At 35.2% G+C, this 19961-nt stretch overlaps 1 protein-coding gene across 3 annotated transcripts in view; it reads right to left on the minus strand.

The window, feature by feature from the left end:
- LOC145245882 (serine/threonine-protein kinase Nek8-like) overlaps window positions 1–19961 on the minus strand; it is a 182074-nt gene that overhangs the window by 89345 nt on the left and 72768 nt on the right. For all 3 annotated transcript variants that reach the window (XM_080107604.1, XM_080107603.1, XM_080107605.1), the window contains 4 exons: window positions 15460–15585; window positions 12754–12839; window positions 6876–6954; window positions 4804–4958 (listed from right to left, as the gene is read on the minus strand). In XM_080107604.1, coding sequence (XP_079963730.1) covers window positions 4804–4958; window positions 6876–6954; window positions 12754–12839; window positions 15460–15585 — 446 coding nt within the window. The remainder of the gene's footprint in view (window positions 1–4803; window positions 4959–6875; window positions 6955–12753; window positions 12840–15459; window positions 15586–19961) is intronic.

Consider the following 19961-nt stretch of genomic DNA (forward strand, 5'->3'; position numbering starts at 1 on the left):
AGAGGAATGTTACAACATTTTTGCCGTATAATAGAGCATGATACCGCACAGTCGGGAGATTATATTATAAACGATGCCGCTAGGAACTGACAAATCGAATTAATTCACGTTCTGCTACCAACCAATCAGAAACCAGAATTGCTCCATAAATATTAAACCTTTCTTTGGAAAATTCGCATATGTTTTCTTCGTGTCAACATGGGAAGAATCTTTTGCTCTGGATTCCAACTCGAGAATTGTCTACTGCAGACAAGTAACCCCCAGGACTTGTGTAGAACAACTAACCATCAGAAACTGTTAGTCTACTGAGAACTAGTCACCTCCAGGACTTGTGTAGAACAACTAACCATCGGAAACTGTTCTGTCTACTGAGAACTAGTCACCTCCAGGACTTGTGTAGAACAAATAACCATCGGAAACTGTTCTGTCTACTGAGAAAAAGTCATCTCCAGGACTTGTGTAGAACAACTAACCATCGGAAACTGTTCTGTCTACTGAGAAAAAGTCATCTCCAAGACTTGTGTAGAACAACTAACCATCAGAAATTGTTAGTCTACTGAGAACTAGTCACCTCCAGGACTTGTATAGAACAACTAACCATCGGAAACTGTTCTGTCTACTGAGAACTAGTCACCTCCAGGACTTGTGTAGAACAAATAACCATCGGAAACTGTTAGTCTACTGAGAAAAAGTCATCTCCAGGACTTGTGTAGAACAACTAACCATCGGAAACTGTTCTGTCTACTGAGAAAAAGTCATCTCCAGGACTTGTGTAGAACAACTAACCATCGGAAACTGTTCTGTCTACTGAGAAAAAGTCATCTTCAGGACTTGTGTAGAACAACCAACCATCGGAAACTGTTCTGTCTACTGAGAACTAGTCACCTCCAGGACTTGTGTAGAACAACTAACCATCAGAAACTGTTCTGTCGACTGAGAACTAGTCATCTCCAGGACTTGTGTAGAACAAATAACCATCGGAAACTGTTCTGTCTACTGAGAAAAAGTCATCTTCAGGACTTGTGTAGAACAACTAACCATCGGAAACTGTTCTGTTTACTGAGAAAAAGTCATCTCCAGGACTTGTGTAGAACAAATAACCATCGGAAACTGTTCTGTCTACTGAGAACTAGTCACCTCCAGGACTTGTATAGAACAACTAACCATCAGAAACTGTTTTGTCTACTGTGAGCAAGTCACCTCCAGGACTTGTGTAGAACAACTAACCACCGGAAACTGTTTTGTCTACTGAGAACTAGTCACCTCCAGGACTTGTGTAGAACAACTAACCATCAGAAACTGTTTTGTCTACTGTGAGCAAGTCACCTCCAGGACTTGTGTAGAACAACTAACCATCGGAAACTGTTTTGTCTACTGAGAACTAGTTACCTCCAGGACTTGTGTAGAACAACTAACCATCGGAAACTGTTTTGTCTACTGAGAACTAGTCACCTCCAGGACTTGTGTAGAACAACTAACCATCGGAAACTGTTTTGTCTACTGTGAGCTAGTCACCTCCAGGACTTGTGTAGAACAACTAACCACCGGAAACTGTTTTAAAACTAAACCTGGTTTACACTTTATATGTTCAACTACCTTAAGTTTTGATATACATATGTACTTAGCTTAGATAGTAATGAATTATGCTGGAGAGCTACACTTTTGATTTCGATTCTAGTTGCTGGCACTGAAGTAATATTTTTTCAAACTTTTGAAATCACTGCTATATATTAAGTACAATATAATAATCAATAGAGAATTGGCTCTATGATGATATATAGTAATTCTACATAATGTAAAATATCATGTTTAAGAGTATATTACGATAACGAAATTCTGGACAGCATGCTAGTATATATATATATATATATATATATATATATATATATATATATATATACACTTGTGCCCGATATTATTCATACCCCTCGGATCTTTGAGATTTCTATAAGAATATTGCTCAAACCAGAAGGTAGACAATATTAAAGGGATTTCAAACAATAAATCAAGCATAAGCATTTAATTTAAACTCAACAAATAAATAAATTATGCAAGTTTGAAACATTATACAAAGAAAAACAATAATGGCACTAGTTCAAAATTATTCATACCTCTCTTACTAATAGTCAATAGCATACCCTTTATTCTTAATAACTGCCTGTAACCGTTTGGGATATTTATCAACAAGGTTTTTACAAGCATCAACACTGATTTTTGACCATTCTTCAATGCAGTAGTTCTCCAAATCCCTCAAATTTCTAGGTTTCCGCTTTTTAACCTCAGTTTTCAATATGTGCCAGAGGTTTTCGATAGGGTTCAGGTCGGGACTCTGGCTAGGCCATTCCAAAACATTAATTTGATTATCCTCAAACCATTTCTTGACTATTTTGGCAGTATGTTTTGGATCATTATCCTGTTGAAGGACCCAGTTTGGTCCTAAATGGAGCTTCTCCGCATCCTGTCTAATGTTTTTCTGGAGTATCTCCAAATATTGCTCCTTCTTCATGGTTCCATCTATCTTGACCAAACTACCTGGACCACTAGCCGAAAAGGAGCCCCAAAACATTAGGCTACCACCACCATGTTTCACCGTGGGTATGGTGTTCTTTGGGTTGTAAGCTTCTCCTTTCTTCCTTCAAACGTAAGAAGCATCCATATGGCCAAACAATTCAATTTTTGTTTCGTCAGTCCACAAAATACTTGAGAAAACGGACTCTGGAGAATTCACATGGGTCCTAGCAAACTTTAGACGTGCTGCAAGGTGTTTTCCGGTGTGAAATGGAGTCCTTGGTCTTCTTCCTTTCAGACCATTTTCATGCAGAGTCCTGTGCAATGTTTGCCTTGATATTTTTATGCCAGAAGACTCCAGATTTTCTAAAATGTCCTTATTAGTGGTGGTTGGATTTGCATTAACACTTCTTACAATATTCCTGGTGGCTCTAGCAGACAGTTTCCTTTTCCTTCCTCTACCAATCAAGTTGTTTGTTGTGTGGTGGCTCTGGAATTTTTTGATGATGCTCTGTACTGTTGCTGTAGGGACCTAAAATTTCTTGGAAATTGACTTGTAACCTAAACCATCCTTATGTGAATTCACAATTTTAGTCCTAAGATCATTACTAAGCTCTTTTTTCTTCCCCATTCTAATAATTTTTATTCTTTTATTGGTTTTCAGTTGATATCATTTTAATTTCTGAAAAATGCAAAAAACGAAATGACAGTAATCAAAGGTTGTATAAAAGCATTCAAAATAAGAATCAAACAGAAAACAAACAGTCAGAAACTCGATTAATACTGAAAAAATAAGGGGGTATGATTATTTTTGAACATTGCAGATTTTATAAATAGCTGTATATTTCTTTTATTACAAGTATCCCGAGATTTTAAAATGACGAAAATGATCAGAAGAGGTTTATTAAGAATATGTATCAATATGGACGTAAACAATAAATTCTTACAAAAGTTACACCTAATAAACTCAATTTTCAAGGGGGGTATGAATAATATCGGGCACAAGTGTATATATATATATGTTTATATCGATTGGTGTCCTAGATGTAAATCCAACATAACTTGCATGATTATTAAAGAGTGCTCAATACAGGACAAGGCTGGTATATAGTTTGTTTATTATACAAACATTCTTGGTTACAAACATTTTTTTTTTTTGGTGTTTTGAAAATTGACAGAGTAATTTGGTAAGAAAATGTACACACATAGACAATTTCACTTTATATATATATATATATATATATATATATATATATATATATATATATATATATATATATATATATATATATATATTTATTTATATATATATATATATATATATATATATAAAAGTGAAAATGTCTGTGTGTGTGTCTGTCTGTCTGACTGAGTACATTTCCCTACCAAATAGCTCTGTACACAATTGTCGGTCTAGAGACTCGAGATTTGACATAAGGGGTATTGAGATTTGGAAAAATCTTTTTAATTGGTTTTCGGCCAGAAATTTGGCTGTTAAGGAGTCAAAGTTCAACGATTTGACCTTTGAGAACTCTACCAAACTCCTCTGCCAATTTTGGGTCTAAATACTTGAAATTTTAAATGTAGATTACTTAGACATGGATCCAACTTTTTAATTTGATTTGAGCCCCCAAAAAGAAATATTTAGAGGTCAAAATTGGGGTCAAATAAAAAAAATGACCTCTGCAGTCTCTACCAAATTACTCTGCCAATTTCTGGTCTAAAAATTTGAAATTTTACATAAAGGGTATCAAAGATAGACCATGCTTTTTAATCAGGTTGGGTCGAAAATTTGAGCTGCCAAGGTGTCAAAGTTCAAAAGATTTGACCTTGCGGTTTCTAGCAAACTACTCAGCCAATTCTGAGTCTGAACATTTGAAATTCATACATGACTGGTATTCAGACATGCGGCAAGCATTTTAATCAGTTTTGGAGCGAAAATTTGGCTGCTAAAAGGTCAAAGTTGAAAGAATTGACCTTTTAAGACTCTATCAAATTCCTCCACCAATTTTGGGTCTGAAGACTTGAAATTTTAGATGTAGGTAACTTGGACATAAATAAAACTTTGTATTTTGAGTTGAGACCAAAATAATAAATATTAAGTGGTCAAAATTGGGGTCAAAATTTAAAAATAATTGACCTCTGCGGTCTCTATGAAATTACTCAAACAAATTTTTGTCTAAACACTTTAAATCTTACATAAAGTGTAATCACATGTAGGACAAGTTTTTAACAGTACATGGGGCTCGAGAAAAGCCGGGCTGAACTGCTAGTACATATATGTTATTTGGTTACCTTGAAATTGCTTTTCCCTTTAGAGATTCAATTAATTCAGGATCTTTGCAGGATACCGTGTTTCCATGACCCAGTTGACCTTTGCCTCCTTCACCCCAGCTGTATACCATCTTCTCTACACTTATGACAATCACATGATCTCGACCAACAGCAACCTGCAAGAAATTTTCAAGTTTCATTTAAACACCGATTATTTAAAATGAATGAAAAATACAAGAAACCCCGCAATAATTTGGTGATGAAAGAAATGAACAAGATGTAATAATTACTAGCAGATAATTATATATGCTACCTTAAGGGTAAATGTCACATAGCCCACTACACAATTCAGGTTATTACTTTTCCAACGAGCCTTCATATATTAAATTTTGATTAATAGTCAATGATATTTGGAACATAAAATTTGCCAAAAAAGGTGGTATATATATCTATATCTATCTTTCTCTCTCTATATATATACACCTATATTGGTAGTCAAATTAAATATTGAAAACTTTAGTTCTATGGGACAAAACTACATGAAAATTTGCAGGCTTTTTGAAAATTATAATACTATTAGCAGGCCGCCTGGCATTTCTCAGTTGTAAAACATGTTTAAATATGATATCTTCATTAATGCAGATTTCGTATTTATTATTATATTATATTAGACCCAATATATAGTAATGATTTAAAAAGTAAAAAAAAAAATAAAATAATGACATGTGCCCCCACCGAGAATCGAAACCAAAACGTTTAGCTTACGATTTACTCTTTTCTTTGACGTTAATGCCTGAGCTATGAAGACATGTTTGCTGCAAGGCTAAAAATTAAACACGAACCAATAGTTATTGCATTACCCATGCATATTCCTAATGCCGTTATTCAACCATCATCTGGTAAATTCAATTTCTTTAATTTTTACACTTTTGCAACGATTTTCCCCGGTCAAAACCCAAATATAAGGTTTTTCAAGGGTTCAAATACCCTATATATTAAGTTTCATGTCTGTAGACCAAAAAACTGACCGAGGAGTTTGGTAGGCAAAATTTTTTAAACAAATATATATATACACATACATAAATATATATAGAAAGAGATTTGTGTTTACAATAAATTTTTTATGCAAATATTATGAAAGTATAAATCATGTAGAATATCTGCATGAATATAATTACACGTAATATTTAACTAAAGATGATTATCCCATAAGAAAACAAAACAAAAAAAATAATAGAGAATTAATTAACATGAATGTTTAAAAGAATATGCAAATTAGCTAGATCTTTTGCAGATGAATGCAATTCCACGACGCATATATAACAAAGTTGTATATTTTTTTAAATAAATAGAAAAAAGGGGTTTTAATATGAATATCAATACATACACAAAAAAAAAATTATAGGAGTATAGATTCTGTGGTTAAAATTTTATAACAATTGGTGAAACAGAACCTATATTTTTAAACCAATAAAATATGCCCAAAGTTGCCTACATTTGTATATATAATATCTTGTAGGCCAGCTTCAATTTTACTGCTTCGGTTGTCTCCCTTGTGGTTTTGCCAGGCCGCAAATATATATATAATCTATAGTAGTAAGTAGATACCTATAGTGATAAGTCGTAAAATTGAATATCTAAAAACAAGCATAGGTTTAAGGCTTCCAAAATGCATACCAGAATTGTTTGCAATAAAATACTTGGTACAATTCAGTTGTAAATGACACTCTTCTAGAGGTTGAAGGTTCAATCCTCAGTATGGGCAATATGAAGAATACAACTGTGAATTACTTAAGATTTCTATCAAGTCCTGGCTGACAGAACAAGACCATGCTACCCTTGTGATTTAAATAAAGGTTTTTTTTTTTTTAGATTCTGTGCAGATTTCTGAGTTTGACAAAAAGATTCTCAAGTTCAATGAGAAACACCTAAACAAGGTCGGAGATTACATCGGCCAAAACGTTGTGCGAATAACATTCAAGGTGAGAACAGTGGTCTCAATAATCCAAATTATCAATCCTTACCTAAAAAATTAAAATATATAATAATGTAGATGTCATTTATAAATTTCATTGCAGAAATTATATACTTACCTGCCGAATTCTGATTCGGGATGGAAGAAAAACTGGTGTGAAAAGTTCTGATGAGATTTCCAAATAATAAAGCACGGATCTGTTTGATGGAAAAAATGGAAAATTTACTCTTTTTTTAAAAAGATAATTACCTCCACTAAAGAGATTATGTTTTCAGTCGAGTTTGTTGGTTTGTTTGTATTTTTGTATGCGAACAGCCTAACACCTGCATAGCTTTATCAATTGTCAAACTTGATTATATAATATATATATATATATATCGGTTATGGTCTGATTTATAATTGCTTTAATTTAGGGTGAAGATCATAGAAAAAGTGAAAAATCACACGTTTAAAGACATAAGACACCTAAGATTTTTCTGGTCACTCAGCTAGATAAAAAATTTTAAAAAAAAATCATAATAAAAATAAAATATAAAAAGTACAATAAAAACAAAAAGGGAATAAAATTTGTATAAATTTTATTGTGTAAAAATGAAATAACGATGAATAAAAATGCGAAAATTATGCACGAATGTTATTGTTAGTAAAACCGGAAATGTCGTCTAGGTTTCATTAAAACTTTTCTATTTATCTGTGATAATGACAATGATGATGAAGTCATTAGTTATACAGGGTGACCCCCCCCCCAAAAAAAAAACGAGCCCCAACTCTAACTAGGTCCCGTTTCTTAGTGTTTTGTTCCGAATGAAATGAAACTTTGGTCATAACTAGTTTATTATATTCAAAACATCACATTAAAACACTAGGGTCTTTGGCCTTTCTTTCTCCGTTCTACAGCGTATGTTCTAGATGGCCTCCATTTAGCTTTTTTTTTGGGGGGGGGGTACCCTGTATAGGGAGCAGAGACCCTCTGACGATGATGATGATTTTTTTGTCTATTTTGTTTCGTTAGGAAATTAATTTTTCTCCATTATATCTAAAAAAAAAAAAATTCTATCATGCATCCGGGTATATGAGACTTTTTGGGCCAAGTGTCAACACCCTCGACCACATTTAACCCTTATCCCACAAGCAAGGTGCTGCCCGGTGTATGACGATAGTGTTATAGAACAATAAAAATATTCCATTATATTTTTTGTACACACTTCCTGGCAGCATAATTCTCACAAAAGAAACGGTGCATACATTTCTTAAACAAACTTCCATGTCACACGTCACATCCATTGGAAGATCTGTGGAGAGATGCAACTTGACAGATCGTTGAACATCTGGGAACATGAGCCACCACCAATAACATCAAACAGAAATGTGACCGTGTTCTATGACAAAGACATACAGGCAGGCAGATACATAAAAGACAAGGCCATCAAACCAGATATTGTTATATGGAACAAGCCTGAAAGAACTGCGCTCATTGTTGATGTCACAGTCCCAAATGATTTTAGCCTTAACAGAACTGAACGGGAAAAGATAACAAAATATCAGGACCTAAAAAATGATCTAAAAACGGCATGGTCTCTGAAAGAAATAAACATCATACCGGTTGTGATAGGAGTGACTGGATTAATAAAAAAGAACCTTCATAAATACTTAGAAGCAATCCCTGGAAGACCAAGCTGTAACGAAAGACAGATAGCAGCATAAAGGGAACAGCGTCTATTCTTAAAAGAGCCCTCGGATATAAATTTAAATCATAACAGAATCAAGTGTTAGCTCCAGGAGGAAGCCCCTTGATCTAAAACTTACTGAAGTAAAAAAAAAAAAAAATGATGACTAGCTTATTTGTGTATTTATTCCTCTTGTTGGTTGGTTGGTTGTTTTCGTTTTATGGCATATCAACCCTTTTCGGGTTATTTAATGCCTAATCCAAAGATTTTGAAGAAAAAATTTTTTTAATAGAATATATTTGTTGTTTTCACGTCGGTTTCTATTTAACCCATAGTTGGGACCCTAACAGGTACTACCACTCCGGGTCCGAGTGGACCTGGGAGCAATGGTAATTAAAGGGTGGCTCCACACTCCCAAAAGCCCACAAGCTGGGGCCTCACCACTGGATATATTTAAGGTCATATCTAGGACCCCCATTGAAGGACTTTTACCCTCTAAAGGAGGGCAGTCGGCGTATTCTAATGCCCCACCGACAGGGCCTTATTCCTCTTGTATTTGAAAGCAAGTTAACTTGTTGGTAAATATAAACAGCATATACTTCTTTGGGGATGGGTCATGAATTGGTCGAAAACGTAAATAAAAACGTTCAAACATCAATTGGAATTTTATTTGTTGATTATGTACAGACAAAAATGATTTGATTATATATTTTTTATAAAGATTGGGGCAAATGAAACTGTTGGCGACCTAAAAGATTTTAAAGGAACACAGTTAGGAAATTAGCCTCAAACGATTTATTTTGGTTACCTATTTATACGTGAGGTTTGAACACAGTTTCATATTTATAAGAGAAATATAAGCATGTGATGTTACCATTAGGATTGGCCTTTAAATATTGGTTTGCATTGATGATGTGTATACGAGAAGAAAAAAATGGCCGACAGATGATTAAATACTAACTGTAACTCGACACGTTTTTATATTTTCAATTACATATTACAATGTCTTTAAAGCAAGTACATCTTTTCTGTATAGTTTAGAATATATCCACTATCATTTATCTCTCTTTCCCGACCATTTTTTTTTTTCTTAGGGAATTCCTTTAGACTCATCATCGGTAGAGGCTTCTACTACTTGCCCCGAATCTATTAAGCAGTTTTCTTTTTATCTTGACATTTTCAGCATCATCAACAAGAATTACTGTCTTCTTATTTGTAAGAATAATAGTGTTAGTATTCTTTTTTTGGTCCCCCAACAAAATGAAGGTGGATCTGTAAATTCACCCATGTCTGTTCGTCCGTTCGTCTGTCTGCACTTTTCTCAATAACTACGCCTTGGAATTTTTTGAAATTTTGCACAAACATTAAACATGATATGAGTAAAAAAGTAACAGAACGGATTTTCCGGGAAAATTCCGGTTGCTTCCCTACGAGTGCCTTTCAGGTTAAAATGGTTAAAATTGACACTTTTATGCTTATTAAAAAAAATATTGATGTCTTGGATTTTTATAAAACTTTCTGAAAAGTTGTAACTAACTGATTTCCATATAATTTTGTTTGTCTATACTTCGCAATAACTCTTGGGTGTGCCCCAGGGGCTCTTTTAGGGCTAATAAAAACACTCCATTTTTGGGACTATTTTACCAGATTTGTCCAAAATTTTCTGTGTATCTCTATTTAGCAGTTTTGCATGGCGCTGAACTCAAATTTAAATATGTCAAGGCTTTGGGGACTTTTGGGGCTAAATGGTGGGGGGGGGGCAAATGATGGACTTAGTTATTTCTTTTTTGCATGGTGCAGAACTCAAATTTACATTTGTTAAGGCCTAAAACTGCACCGTTTGTTCATTTTGACGTCCCCTGGGGACTTTTGGGGCTAAATGGGCAGAGAGGCAAATGCTGAACTTAGTCATTTTTTTATGCCTCGTTCACTGTGCACTCACGGGGGACATGCATGCTTGACTTGTTTTAATATTATTTTATTTTATTCAAACATAAATAGCTTGTATTTTTTTCCTTCCTAGCATTATCATTTTTTGTTTGAAATATATTCTTTTCTGCATATCATTTAGTCTGCGGCTCTCTTTAGATTTTGGTAAACTCCTCGTCTCTGCGTTGTCTTCATTTTGTATTTATATGTTTCTGAATAAATATTTTAATTTGTTTTACCTTTTTCGATAATCAATAAGCTAGTGTCTAACACATATTATACCTCAGAGTTTTGATTGTTGATGAGAGTTTATGCAAACTGCTAGAGGTTTACACACATTTCTACGAAATAAACGCATCCTGAAGGCATTAGTAGGTAAACAACAATAAATTTTCTTACCAAAAGTTACATTCACCAAGATTACCAAGATCATGTTTGAGGTTGGCGTGAGGATGTGGAACATGAAAAAATTTTTTTGCTATTTTACCAATATACACAGCATATAATTACGTTGACACACCGGTTCTCATTAGATCACCAAAGTTAAGCAACATTGAGCCTGGTCAGTACTAGATGGGTGAATATTTGGGAATACCAGGCGCTGTATGTAGGTTAGTTGGTTGTTTTTGTTTCACGGCATATCAACCTTTTTCAGGTTATTTAATGCCGAATCTAGTTATTTTGAGGAACGATTTTTAATGGAGTATATATTTTTTTTTAAGTCAGATTCTATTTAACCCATAGTTAGGACCCTAACAGGTACTACCACTCCGGGTCAGAGTGGACCTGGGAGCAATGGCAATTAAAGGGTGGCTCCACATTCCCCAAGGCCCGCAAAGTGGGGCCTTATCATCGGATATAGTTTATGTAAGAGGATATTAATACCTGCATGAACTTTGAGAACAACAACAACGTAATCTTCCCTGATGGGGACATATACAAGTCAACACTTGGATTCCACATGTTGTATGCAGACAATCGCAACGAAACAAATACAAGGAAAGAATTGGACTAACTTATTTTTCCAATTGAAACAGACATTTATTTACATATACTTCCAGAATAACACCTCGTCTGCTGTTCAAAAGTTGATTCCTTCCTGCATGAACTTTAAAAACCTTACGACGTAATCTTCCCTGATGGAGATATACAAGTGTAATTTTTTTTTTTTTTTTTTTTTTTTTTACACAGTAGTCACCACTTATCAAGGCCCGGAAGCCACTCAGGGATGCCAGTTATTGCAAGTACATTACGTTAGTGTGGAGATTTGATGAAGTGTTTACTTAAGGGGGCGGTTCAGTAGGAATTTGTTAACGTTGGACTTGAACACATCCAAGTTGTAGTCAGGTGGGAAGCAGGCAGACGGAACAGAGTTCCACAGGCGTGCAGTCCTAAGAAAGAAGCTTTGTTCATGGAAATCACGTTTTGATTTAGGCACAGATAAAGAGTGGGGGAAATTTTTCACAGTGGATTCGGCTAGACGGGTGTTTTTCGTGAAAGATTGGCGAGGGGGGACCAGAGATTGGAGTTCAGACGAGTACCTGCCATGGAAATAACGATAAAACAAGGATAGGCTCGCAACGTCTCTTCTGTGGGAGAGAGGTTGCAAGGTAGAGAAAAGGGCATCCCCCACTAAGCCACAAAGTCTATTTTGTACTCTGTTGTTACATGTCAGCATTTGGATTCCACGCGCTGTATGCATACATTTATTTACAGGTACTTCTAAAATAACGCCTTGTCTTTTGTTCAGAAGCTTTCTCGTATTCTAATGTGCTTAACAAGACTCTGCTGTGTCGAACATGTGGCACTCTGTTTTTGTCCGGCCATGTTTAGGACACGTCTTTCTCTGTCACTCTCAAGCCACTTATGGAACACATCTATTTCTGTCCTCTCATGTCTCAAACACGTCTCGAATCCTCTACATCTTGAACACGTCTGGAACACTGCTTCTATGAACATGTGTGTCCTTTTTATCTCTGCAGTCATATCGCACAACCGGCTTGGTCATTTGCATATGGCTGCTGCTGCTGCTGCTAACCCAATGTCAGCGGCACTGTTACATAAGCCACTGCGAATTTTATATGCCAATGAAACTTCCTCTTTCAGAGAAAGCTGGTTCAACCTGGTTGAATGCCGCTTTGGTATTGTACAGTATTTTACCAATAGATAGAAAGAAATTGGAGTTGATATTTTTCCCAATAGTACCAATGCTGGATTTGAACTCATAGCTGATTAAATAGTCTGCAATTGGTATCTATCAGCACTGCCACTATCCTGACACAATAATATTGGTTATTCAAAGGAAATTTGTAGGTAAACTTATTTAATTCAAAGTCCTAAATAATTTAATTCGGTATCTTCAAGGATCAGCCGTAGTTCGTTATGATAACAATGACTTACCTCATTCGTTTTTTGCTCATATTTTCTAGAGAGTTCCACATGTCTTCTTCAAGATCGGTCGTTGTATCCTCGTAACGATTCAGCAGCTATGCAAAATAAATAAAAGCATACTTTTTCATTCCAGTTTTTTAATTTCAAGAGAGTCGATAGGGAGAATGCAGATGGTTGATCTAGAGACTTTCTCCAGGGCATTCTCCGGGGAAACACCAGTGGTATGCCTGTTCCTATTTACTTGCCTCCCCACGAGGGCAGAGTTAAGCACGTCGATTTTTAATGTGGAGGAAATTCAGCTCCCTAAAAAGGGCACTCTAGAAAGGAACAAAAGTAAAAATTGTCTCAGTCATGAAGGATTTTTCTTCCATTGACTGAAGACAGAAAAAGGTAAAATGTAGTATTAGAACAGCTACTACACTTTACTTCTTGCTGAATAGTGGAGAAATACAAAATAAATCTAATACATAAAGTTATATTAGTGGATTTTAGAAGTCAGACTGAAATAGCATTTAACCTACGCTATTTTTATTTTTATGGTAGATGTTGGACTGAGCTTCAATCTATGGTCCTCTTTCTGTAAAACATTCACCACAAAAACTCGTCTGACTCTAACCACTGTAAATAATTTTCCTTTCTTCCTCTGTGTACCTAAGATTAAATGGAACTTCCATGAGCAAAGTTTCTTTCTAAAGACTACTCGTCTGTAGAACCCAATACCACAAGGCTGCTTCCCAATGGTCTAATTAATACAACAACAAATAATAATAATCAGGAGCTGCAGTAGTAGTAATAGTATTTCTACATGATCAAGCAATTTGCTGAAAGCAAATGACATCACCAGAGACAAAATGACAATTACTAGTGATGACACGATTTCAATATTTTTTCCGATTCCAATACAATTACCGATTTCTTACTAGCTTCCCGAATCCGATACAATTATTGATTCCAATTCTGATTCTTTATAGATATGTAAATATTAAACTATAGAGTTGTTATTTTTTCCCAATCACCATAATGATACATGTTAAATGTTCATATATTTTCTCAAACATAAAAATATATATTTGTGGGAGGAGATGAAAAAAAAACAACAACAACAAAAAAAAAAACAACAAAAAAAACAATCATCTGATTCATATAAAATTTACATTATTTAGATGTTCTCACCTTAGATGTTATTCTGAATAATTCAAATAAGACAATTAATCGATTCTCATCTCAAAAGTTCCAAGACATAGGCAATTTAATCAATTATTTTCATGACTAAAGTTTAGCTTTAACTAGCAAGGCAACTCGGTGTTTCCCGGGACTATAAACAGTGAAATACAAGAGGTTAAATTGTGTGTGCAACATCTTTATTTTAAAACATTTCTCTCTCTCTCTCTCTCTCTCTCTCTCTCTCTCTCTCTCTATCTATCTATCTATCTCTCCTCTTCCTCCTCCTCCCTTTTCATTACTAAAGTTTATCTTTAATAACTGCTTATTTTCTTATATCAGTTTTTATTTATTTTTTTTTTCAAAAATATAGAGAGTAGAAAGTGGATCTTGGATTTACTTTCGCAATCTCATAACTCGCTTTCCATGTTTTGTCCTTTAGTCCTCACATTCCGTGAGCAATGTTTCTAACAAAGGAGGGAGAATTGCTGTTTTCTGTGTCGGAATCTATTCCATTTCACACTTATTGTTGGCCTTGAAGCAGTATTTTTTTTAGCTCCTTACATCAAGTGGCTTCATGCTTTGTCTTGACCGATTTTCATAGAAAAAAAAACTACTGATGTGATTTGAAGTTATTAATACAATTAGATATTGTCAGAAAAAAAAATATACCATACACTCGTCGTCTCCCTTTTTGCTTTTGTGATCATGTGCATTCATTTTAATTGCTGACGTCAGTCATGCCACATTTGTCCATCTCGTCGACACAATGGCTTCCGTTACAAATGCAGAGATACCTTTAAACTTTGCACACTTCAGATTTTAATATCTATTTCAAAACATTTCCTTAAATCAGGGGTCTCCAAACCATGGTCCGCAAGCCACATCCGGCCCACCAAAGTCTTTAATTCGGCCCATGGTGCTCTTATTGAAAACGGAAAAATATTCAGGAAAAATTGTAAGAAATAAAAATATGTGAAAATAATGTGGTGGTTTAAAAAAAAAAAAATGATGCTTTGAAGAACCAATTTCACTAAAAAGCAAAGCTAATGATCAAAAACAGTATAAAACACGTCCAGGTCATTTTTGTTATTTTGGTCCACGTAGCTCTAATAACGTTTCCTTAAATCGGGGGTCTCCAAACTACAACCCGTGGGCCAAATTTGGCCTACCAAAGTTTTTAATCTGGCCCGTGGAGATATCGTATTGAAAACGTAAAAATATTCAGGAAAATTAAAAAAAAAAAAATGGAAATGTGTAAAAATAGAGTAATGTTTTTTCTTTTTCTTCAGAAAATAATTAAAAGAATGAGATTTTGGAGAACCAGTTTCACTAAAAAGCAAAGCTAATGAGCAAAAAAAAAAAAAAAAAAAAAAATGATTAAATAGTATAAAACACGTTCAAGTCATTTTTGTTATAATACCCCACACCCACCCCGTTCGATAACTTTAGAAACACCTGCCTTAAATAAATAAATGTTAGATATTCATCCATAAAGTGGTTATCAATACAAAATAACATGCTTTATATTGTTTTGTTAAAAGTAAAACTCACTTGAGGTAAAACGTTATAAAGTACGTGATGAGCAGATGGCCGTTCGTCTGGGTTTTGTCGTAACATCGAACTAATGAGATCCTTCAGTTCCTGGCTGTAATCGCCCTTGACTGGAGCGAATTGACCCTGTAAATATAAGTCATTAAATAAGATGAACAAAAATTAAAAGTTTCAATATCATTTAACCCATATCAAATTTTAACGACTCTAAAAAAAAAAACGTATTTTGGCAATATCTAATATATAAAGAAAATTCCGTCGCGTACAAAAATGGCCAACATGTATAACATAAAGAATTGCCTTGCTTAATATCCGGAAAATAACTATTTGTGGAAAATTTAAATATGACATTCGTGTTCAGCATACTCGAAAACCTTTAAAAGTGGTCATTTTAAAGAAAAATGTTTAAGGTGGAAACCAAGCAATAATTTACCAAAGTATTCTAGCCATATCTAATCTAACTAATATAAAGAAAATTCTGTCTCTTTATCGTTTCTTTGTCATCGATAGTTTTCTTCCTACAAAATCAATATTTGGTCCTGGTCCATCAATTCTTTTGGTATACTGCTGCAGCATGTTGTTAAGAACAATAAAATGTCATTTTTTTCTGGAAAATAATTTACCTAAACATTTAAAAATAATTTCGTATTTTGAAAGGGATGCCTTCTTAAATAAAGGGATATAACTCTGTATTCATCAATACAAAAACAAGTTACAAATATCCAAGACGTATAGAATACTAGCAGATGTATTCGGCGTTGCCCGGTATTTTTTTATTTTTTTAATTTTTTTTACATGGTGGTCACCACTTATCAAGGTCCGAAGGCCACTCAGGGATAAGGGGTATTGCGTGTACAGTAATCAATGAGATAGTATTGTAGTAATCATTAGTATTGGGGTTTTTGATAGAGTGTCTTACTTAAGGGGGCGGTTTTTCAGGAGTTTGTTTATGTTGGACTTGAAGACGTCCAAGTTGTAGTCAGGTGGGAAACAGGCAAGCGGCAGAGAGTTCCACTGGCGTGCAGTTCTAAGAAAGAAGCTTTGCTCATGGAATCTACATTTGGATTTAGGCACAGATAAAGAGTGGGGAAAAATATTGACAGTAGTTTCAGCCAGACGGGTGTTTCTTGTGAAAGATTGGCGAGGGGGGGGACGAGGGATTGGAGCTCAGACGAGCACCTGCCATGGAAATAGCGATAAAACAAAGACAGGCTTGCAACGTCTCCACAGAATGTTAAATTCCTCAAAGAAAAATTAAGTAAAAAAAAAATAAATAAACGGAAAGAAACTGAGACATGTGCATGCGAGTATTATGTTTTTTCTAAACAGTTCCTTTTTTGTAAGTAAAAAAAAATACTCCAGCTGAGATCGAAACCAAAACCTAAAGACAGTATATTAATTTTTATTTTTTATTTCGGACTATTAGTCTCATCTTTATTAGTTGTTGTTTTTGGATCTTTTTATTGGTTCACAACGTTTCGGCCAACTTCCTCTGGCCTTCGTCAGGTGGTAACCGCGACGGATAGGAACTTCGAATCTCCTAACTGCATTATCAGCCATCACTGCCATCCGTAGTTGTTGTCGTCTCACCACATTTTTGACCAATTAACCTCTGGCACGCTTTGGGTGGGATTGAAACCGCTATCTTCAGACAATGTTCATCTGGAACCGTAGAGATTCAACGCCTGTATCAACTGCGCCACGGGCCCCAAAGGGCGATCAAGATTGGATTCTTTGATCTTATAAATCCACGTTTATTTATCATCTGATCTTCCATAGTCGGGTCCGTACCGATTGGTATATATATATATTATTCCTAAAGACAGTATGTCAAGTATGATAACCATTAGGCTAGCTTAACACGATCTTTAAAAGGTGCTTTCAAATCTACTTATTCTTAACAGAAGTAATCTGTCATGTGAACGATTCATGAATGCACAGCCGTGAAACAGTTGACAAACAGATAAAAATCTGATGACCCCCCCCACCTACCTACCAAGTGCAAACTTTTCAATTTTGATCCCTTAGCGGCTCTTTTTCCCGGATGAAAACGGTTTAAAACATTTTCCACATGTCTGAATACCCTACATACCAAATTTTAAGTATGTAGATCAATAATTTGTTGAGTATATAGGTTGAGAGTTGTCCTCACACAGACACCTTCTCATTTTTATTTATACTCCTATAAATTTGTTCTTTTTTTTGTGTATTCATATTAAAAACCCTTTTTTTCTATTTATTTAAAAAGAAAATACAACTTTGTTATATATGAGCTGTGGAATTGCATTCATCAGCGAAAGATCTAGGTAATTTGCATATTCTTTTAAACATTCATTTTAATTAATTTCCTATTAATTTTTGCGGTTTTCTTATGGGATGATCGTCTTTAGTTAACTATTATGTGTAATTATATTCATGCAGATATTCTGTAGTATTGGGAATCCCAGCTTAATTGCTATATAGGTAGTTTTAGAAATAGAAAGTTATGTAAGTATATTTTCATTTCCAATCAGCGAGTTGGCAGGGTCACAAAAAGGTTAGGTTTGACAGGTATCAACCTAGAGAGAATGCACCGGAAATTAGGGGTGACACGGGAATTATGGGCGTAGGCTTCCGGTTGACGATCACATGGGCTGAGAGTTGGTTTTGGGCAGCAGAAAATGAAGATCAGAGATTCGGCTCTCCGACAACCAGGGTCCGAGATATAGGCTTGCCTTTAATAAAAGATTTAAGCTTCAGTCCATCTTGTTGTCATTAATGAATCTGTCTGCAGTAACCACTCCCCAACGAGATGGCACACCAGCGACCAGATGATATTATCCGCTGGCCAAGGCAACCAGATATGTATGCATTATACATTTGCATATACACGCCTCGGAGACGTTCAAGGCAAGAAACGGCGTAAGGATAAGAACACACACACACATATATAACAGTGAACTGCACGTAACATATGTAAGAGCACACACACACACACACACACACACACACACACACACACACACACACACAAGTAACGTTGATAAGAACACACAGACCCGTAAAGTAAAAGCAATCGTAAAAAGATAGTAACAAGAAAACGTAAAAGAGAACGAAACGTAACAGAAATATTTAGTTAGAATTAAATAAATAATAAACACACAAACGCAAACAATAATTTTTAACAATTCTACATGATTTATACTTGCGTAATATTTGCGTAAAACGGTTATAATAAACACAAACCTCTTTCTATATGTATTTCTATATGCGAATATATACTTGTTTAAAAAAAGTTTGTTTACCAAACTTCTCTGTCGGTTTTTGGTCTACAGACATGAAACTTGATATATCGAACGACGGCAACTAATATGCATGCCCAATGTAATAGCTATTGGTTCATGTTTTAATTTTTTTACCTTGCAGTAAACATGTCTTCACAGCTCAGGCATTAACGTCAAAAGAAAAAGTAAATTGTAAGCTAAACGTTTTGGTTTCGATTCTCGGTGGTGGCGCACGAGTCATTTTTTTTTTTTAAACTTTTTAAATCCTTACTATATATTGGGTCCAATATAATATAATAATAAATACGAACTTTGCATTAATCAAACTGCCATATTTAAGCATATTTTACGACCAGGCAATGCCGAGCGTTCTAATAGTAGATATATAGATTTGTAGTTTGTTTTTGAATTAACGAATACAGAGTTACATCCCTTTATTAATAGATAAAGAAAAAAGAGAAAGACAAAAAAAAGAAAAAAGAAAGAGGAGACTGTTTTATATCAAGATGGTACAATCTTACATATTTATAATTACAAGCCCAAATAAGAAAAATACAGGGTGGAACGATAAAATTGTCGCCATAGAAAAGACGACACAATTCCATTTCCATTTGATGAAAACCGGTCTTCTTTCTTTTGTTGCATACCATCTACTAGTTGGCCAGTTGTGTACAAATTCCAAGAGCGATAGGCGCCTTCTATCATGTCTGTAAGTGACACAAAGTTCAACGAGCGAGATTGGAGATGCGCCGTTGTACAAGTTATGATAACATGACCATTGCCAGCACTCTCAAAATGCATCGCTGGATTGCCAAGAATAACAGGGACATGCCCAGGGTGATGAAAACAAAGTTTCCGGCCACGGTTATGGTCTTTGGTGTGGTTTCAAGTGAGGGCCACATCATGCCACCTCACATCTTTGAAATCGACTTCAAAGTCAACACGAAAGTGTATCTGGATGTGCTGAAGAGTGCGGTGATCCCCTGATGCAATCAGGTGGCCGATTGCAGACCCTGGGTGTGACAGCAAGACTCAACACCGGCCCACAAGTCCAAAGAGACCCAGGCTAGGCTTTGTACCCTTCTCTCACTGGCCCCTCTTCTACCCCGACCTGAACACGTTTATGGTCTTTGATGTGATTTCAAGTGAGGGCCACATCATGCCACCTCACATCTTGGAAGTCGGCTTGAAAGTCAACACCAAAGTGTACCTGGATGTGCTGAAGAGTGGTGATCCCCT

The sequence above is a fragment of the Euprymna scolopes genome, chromosome 23, assembly GCF_053919585.1.
Source record: "Euprymna scolopes isolate OS-2025 chromosome 23, ASM5391958v1, whole genome shotgun sequence".
Lineage (NCBI taxonomy): Eukaryota > Metazoa > Mollusca > Cephalopoda > Sepiida > Sepiolidae > Euprymna > Euprymna scolopes.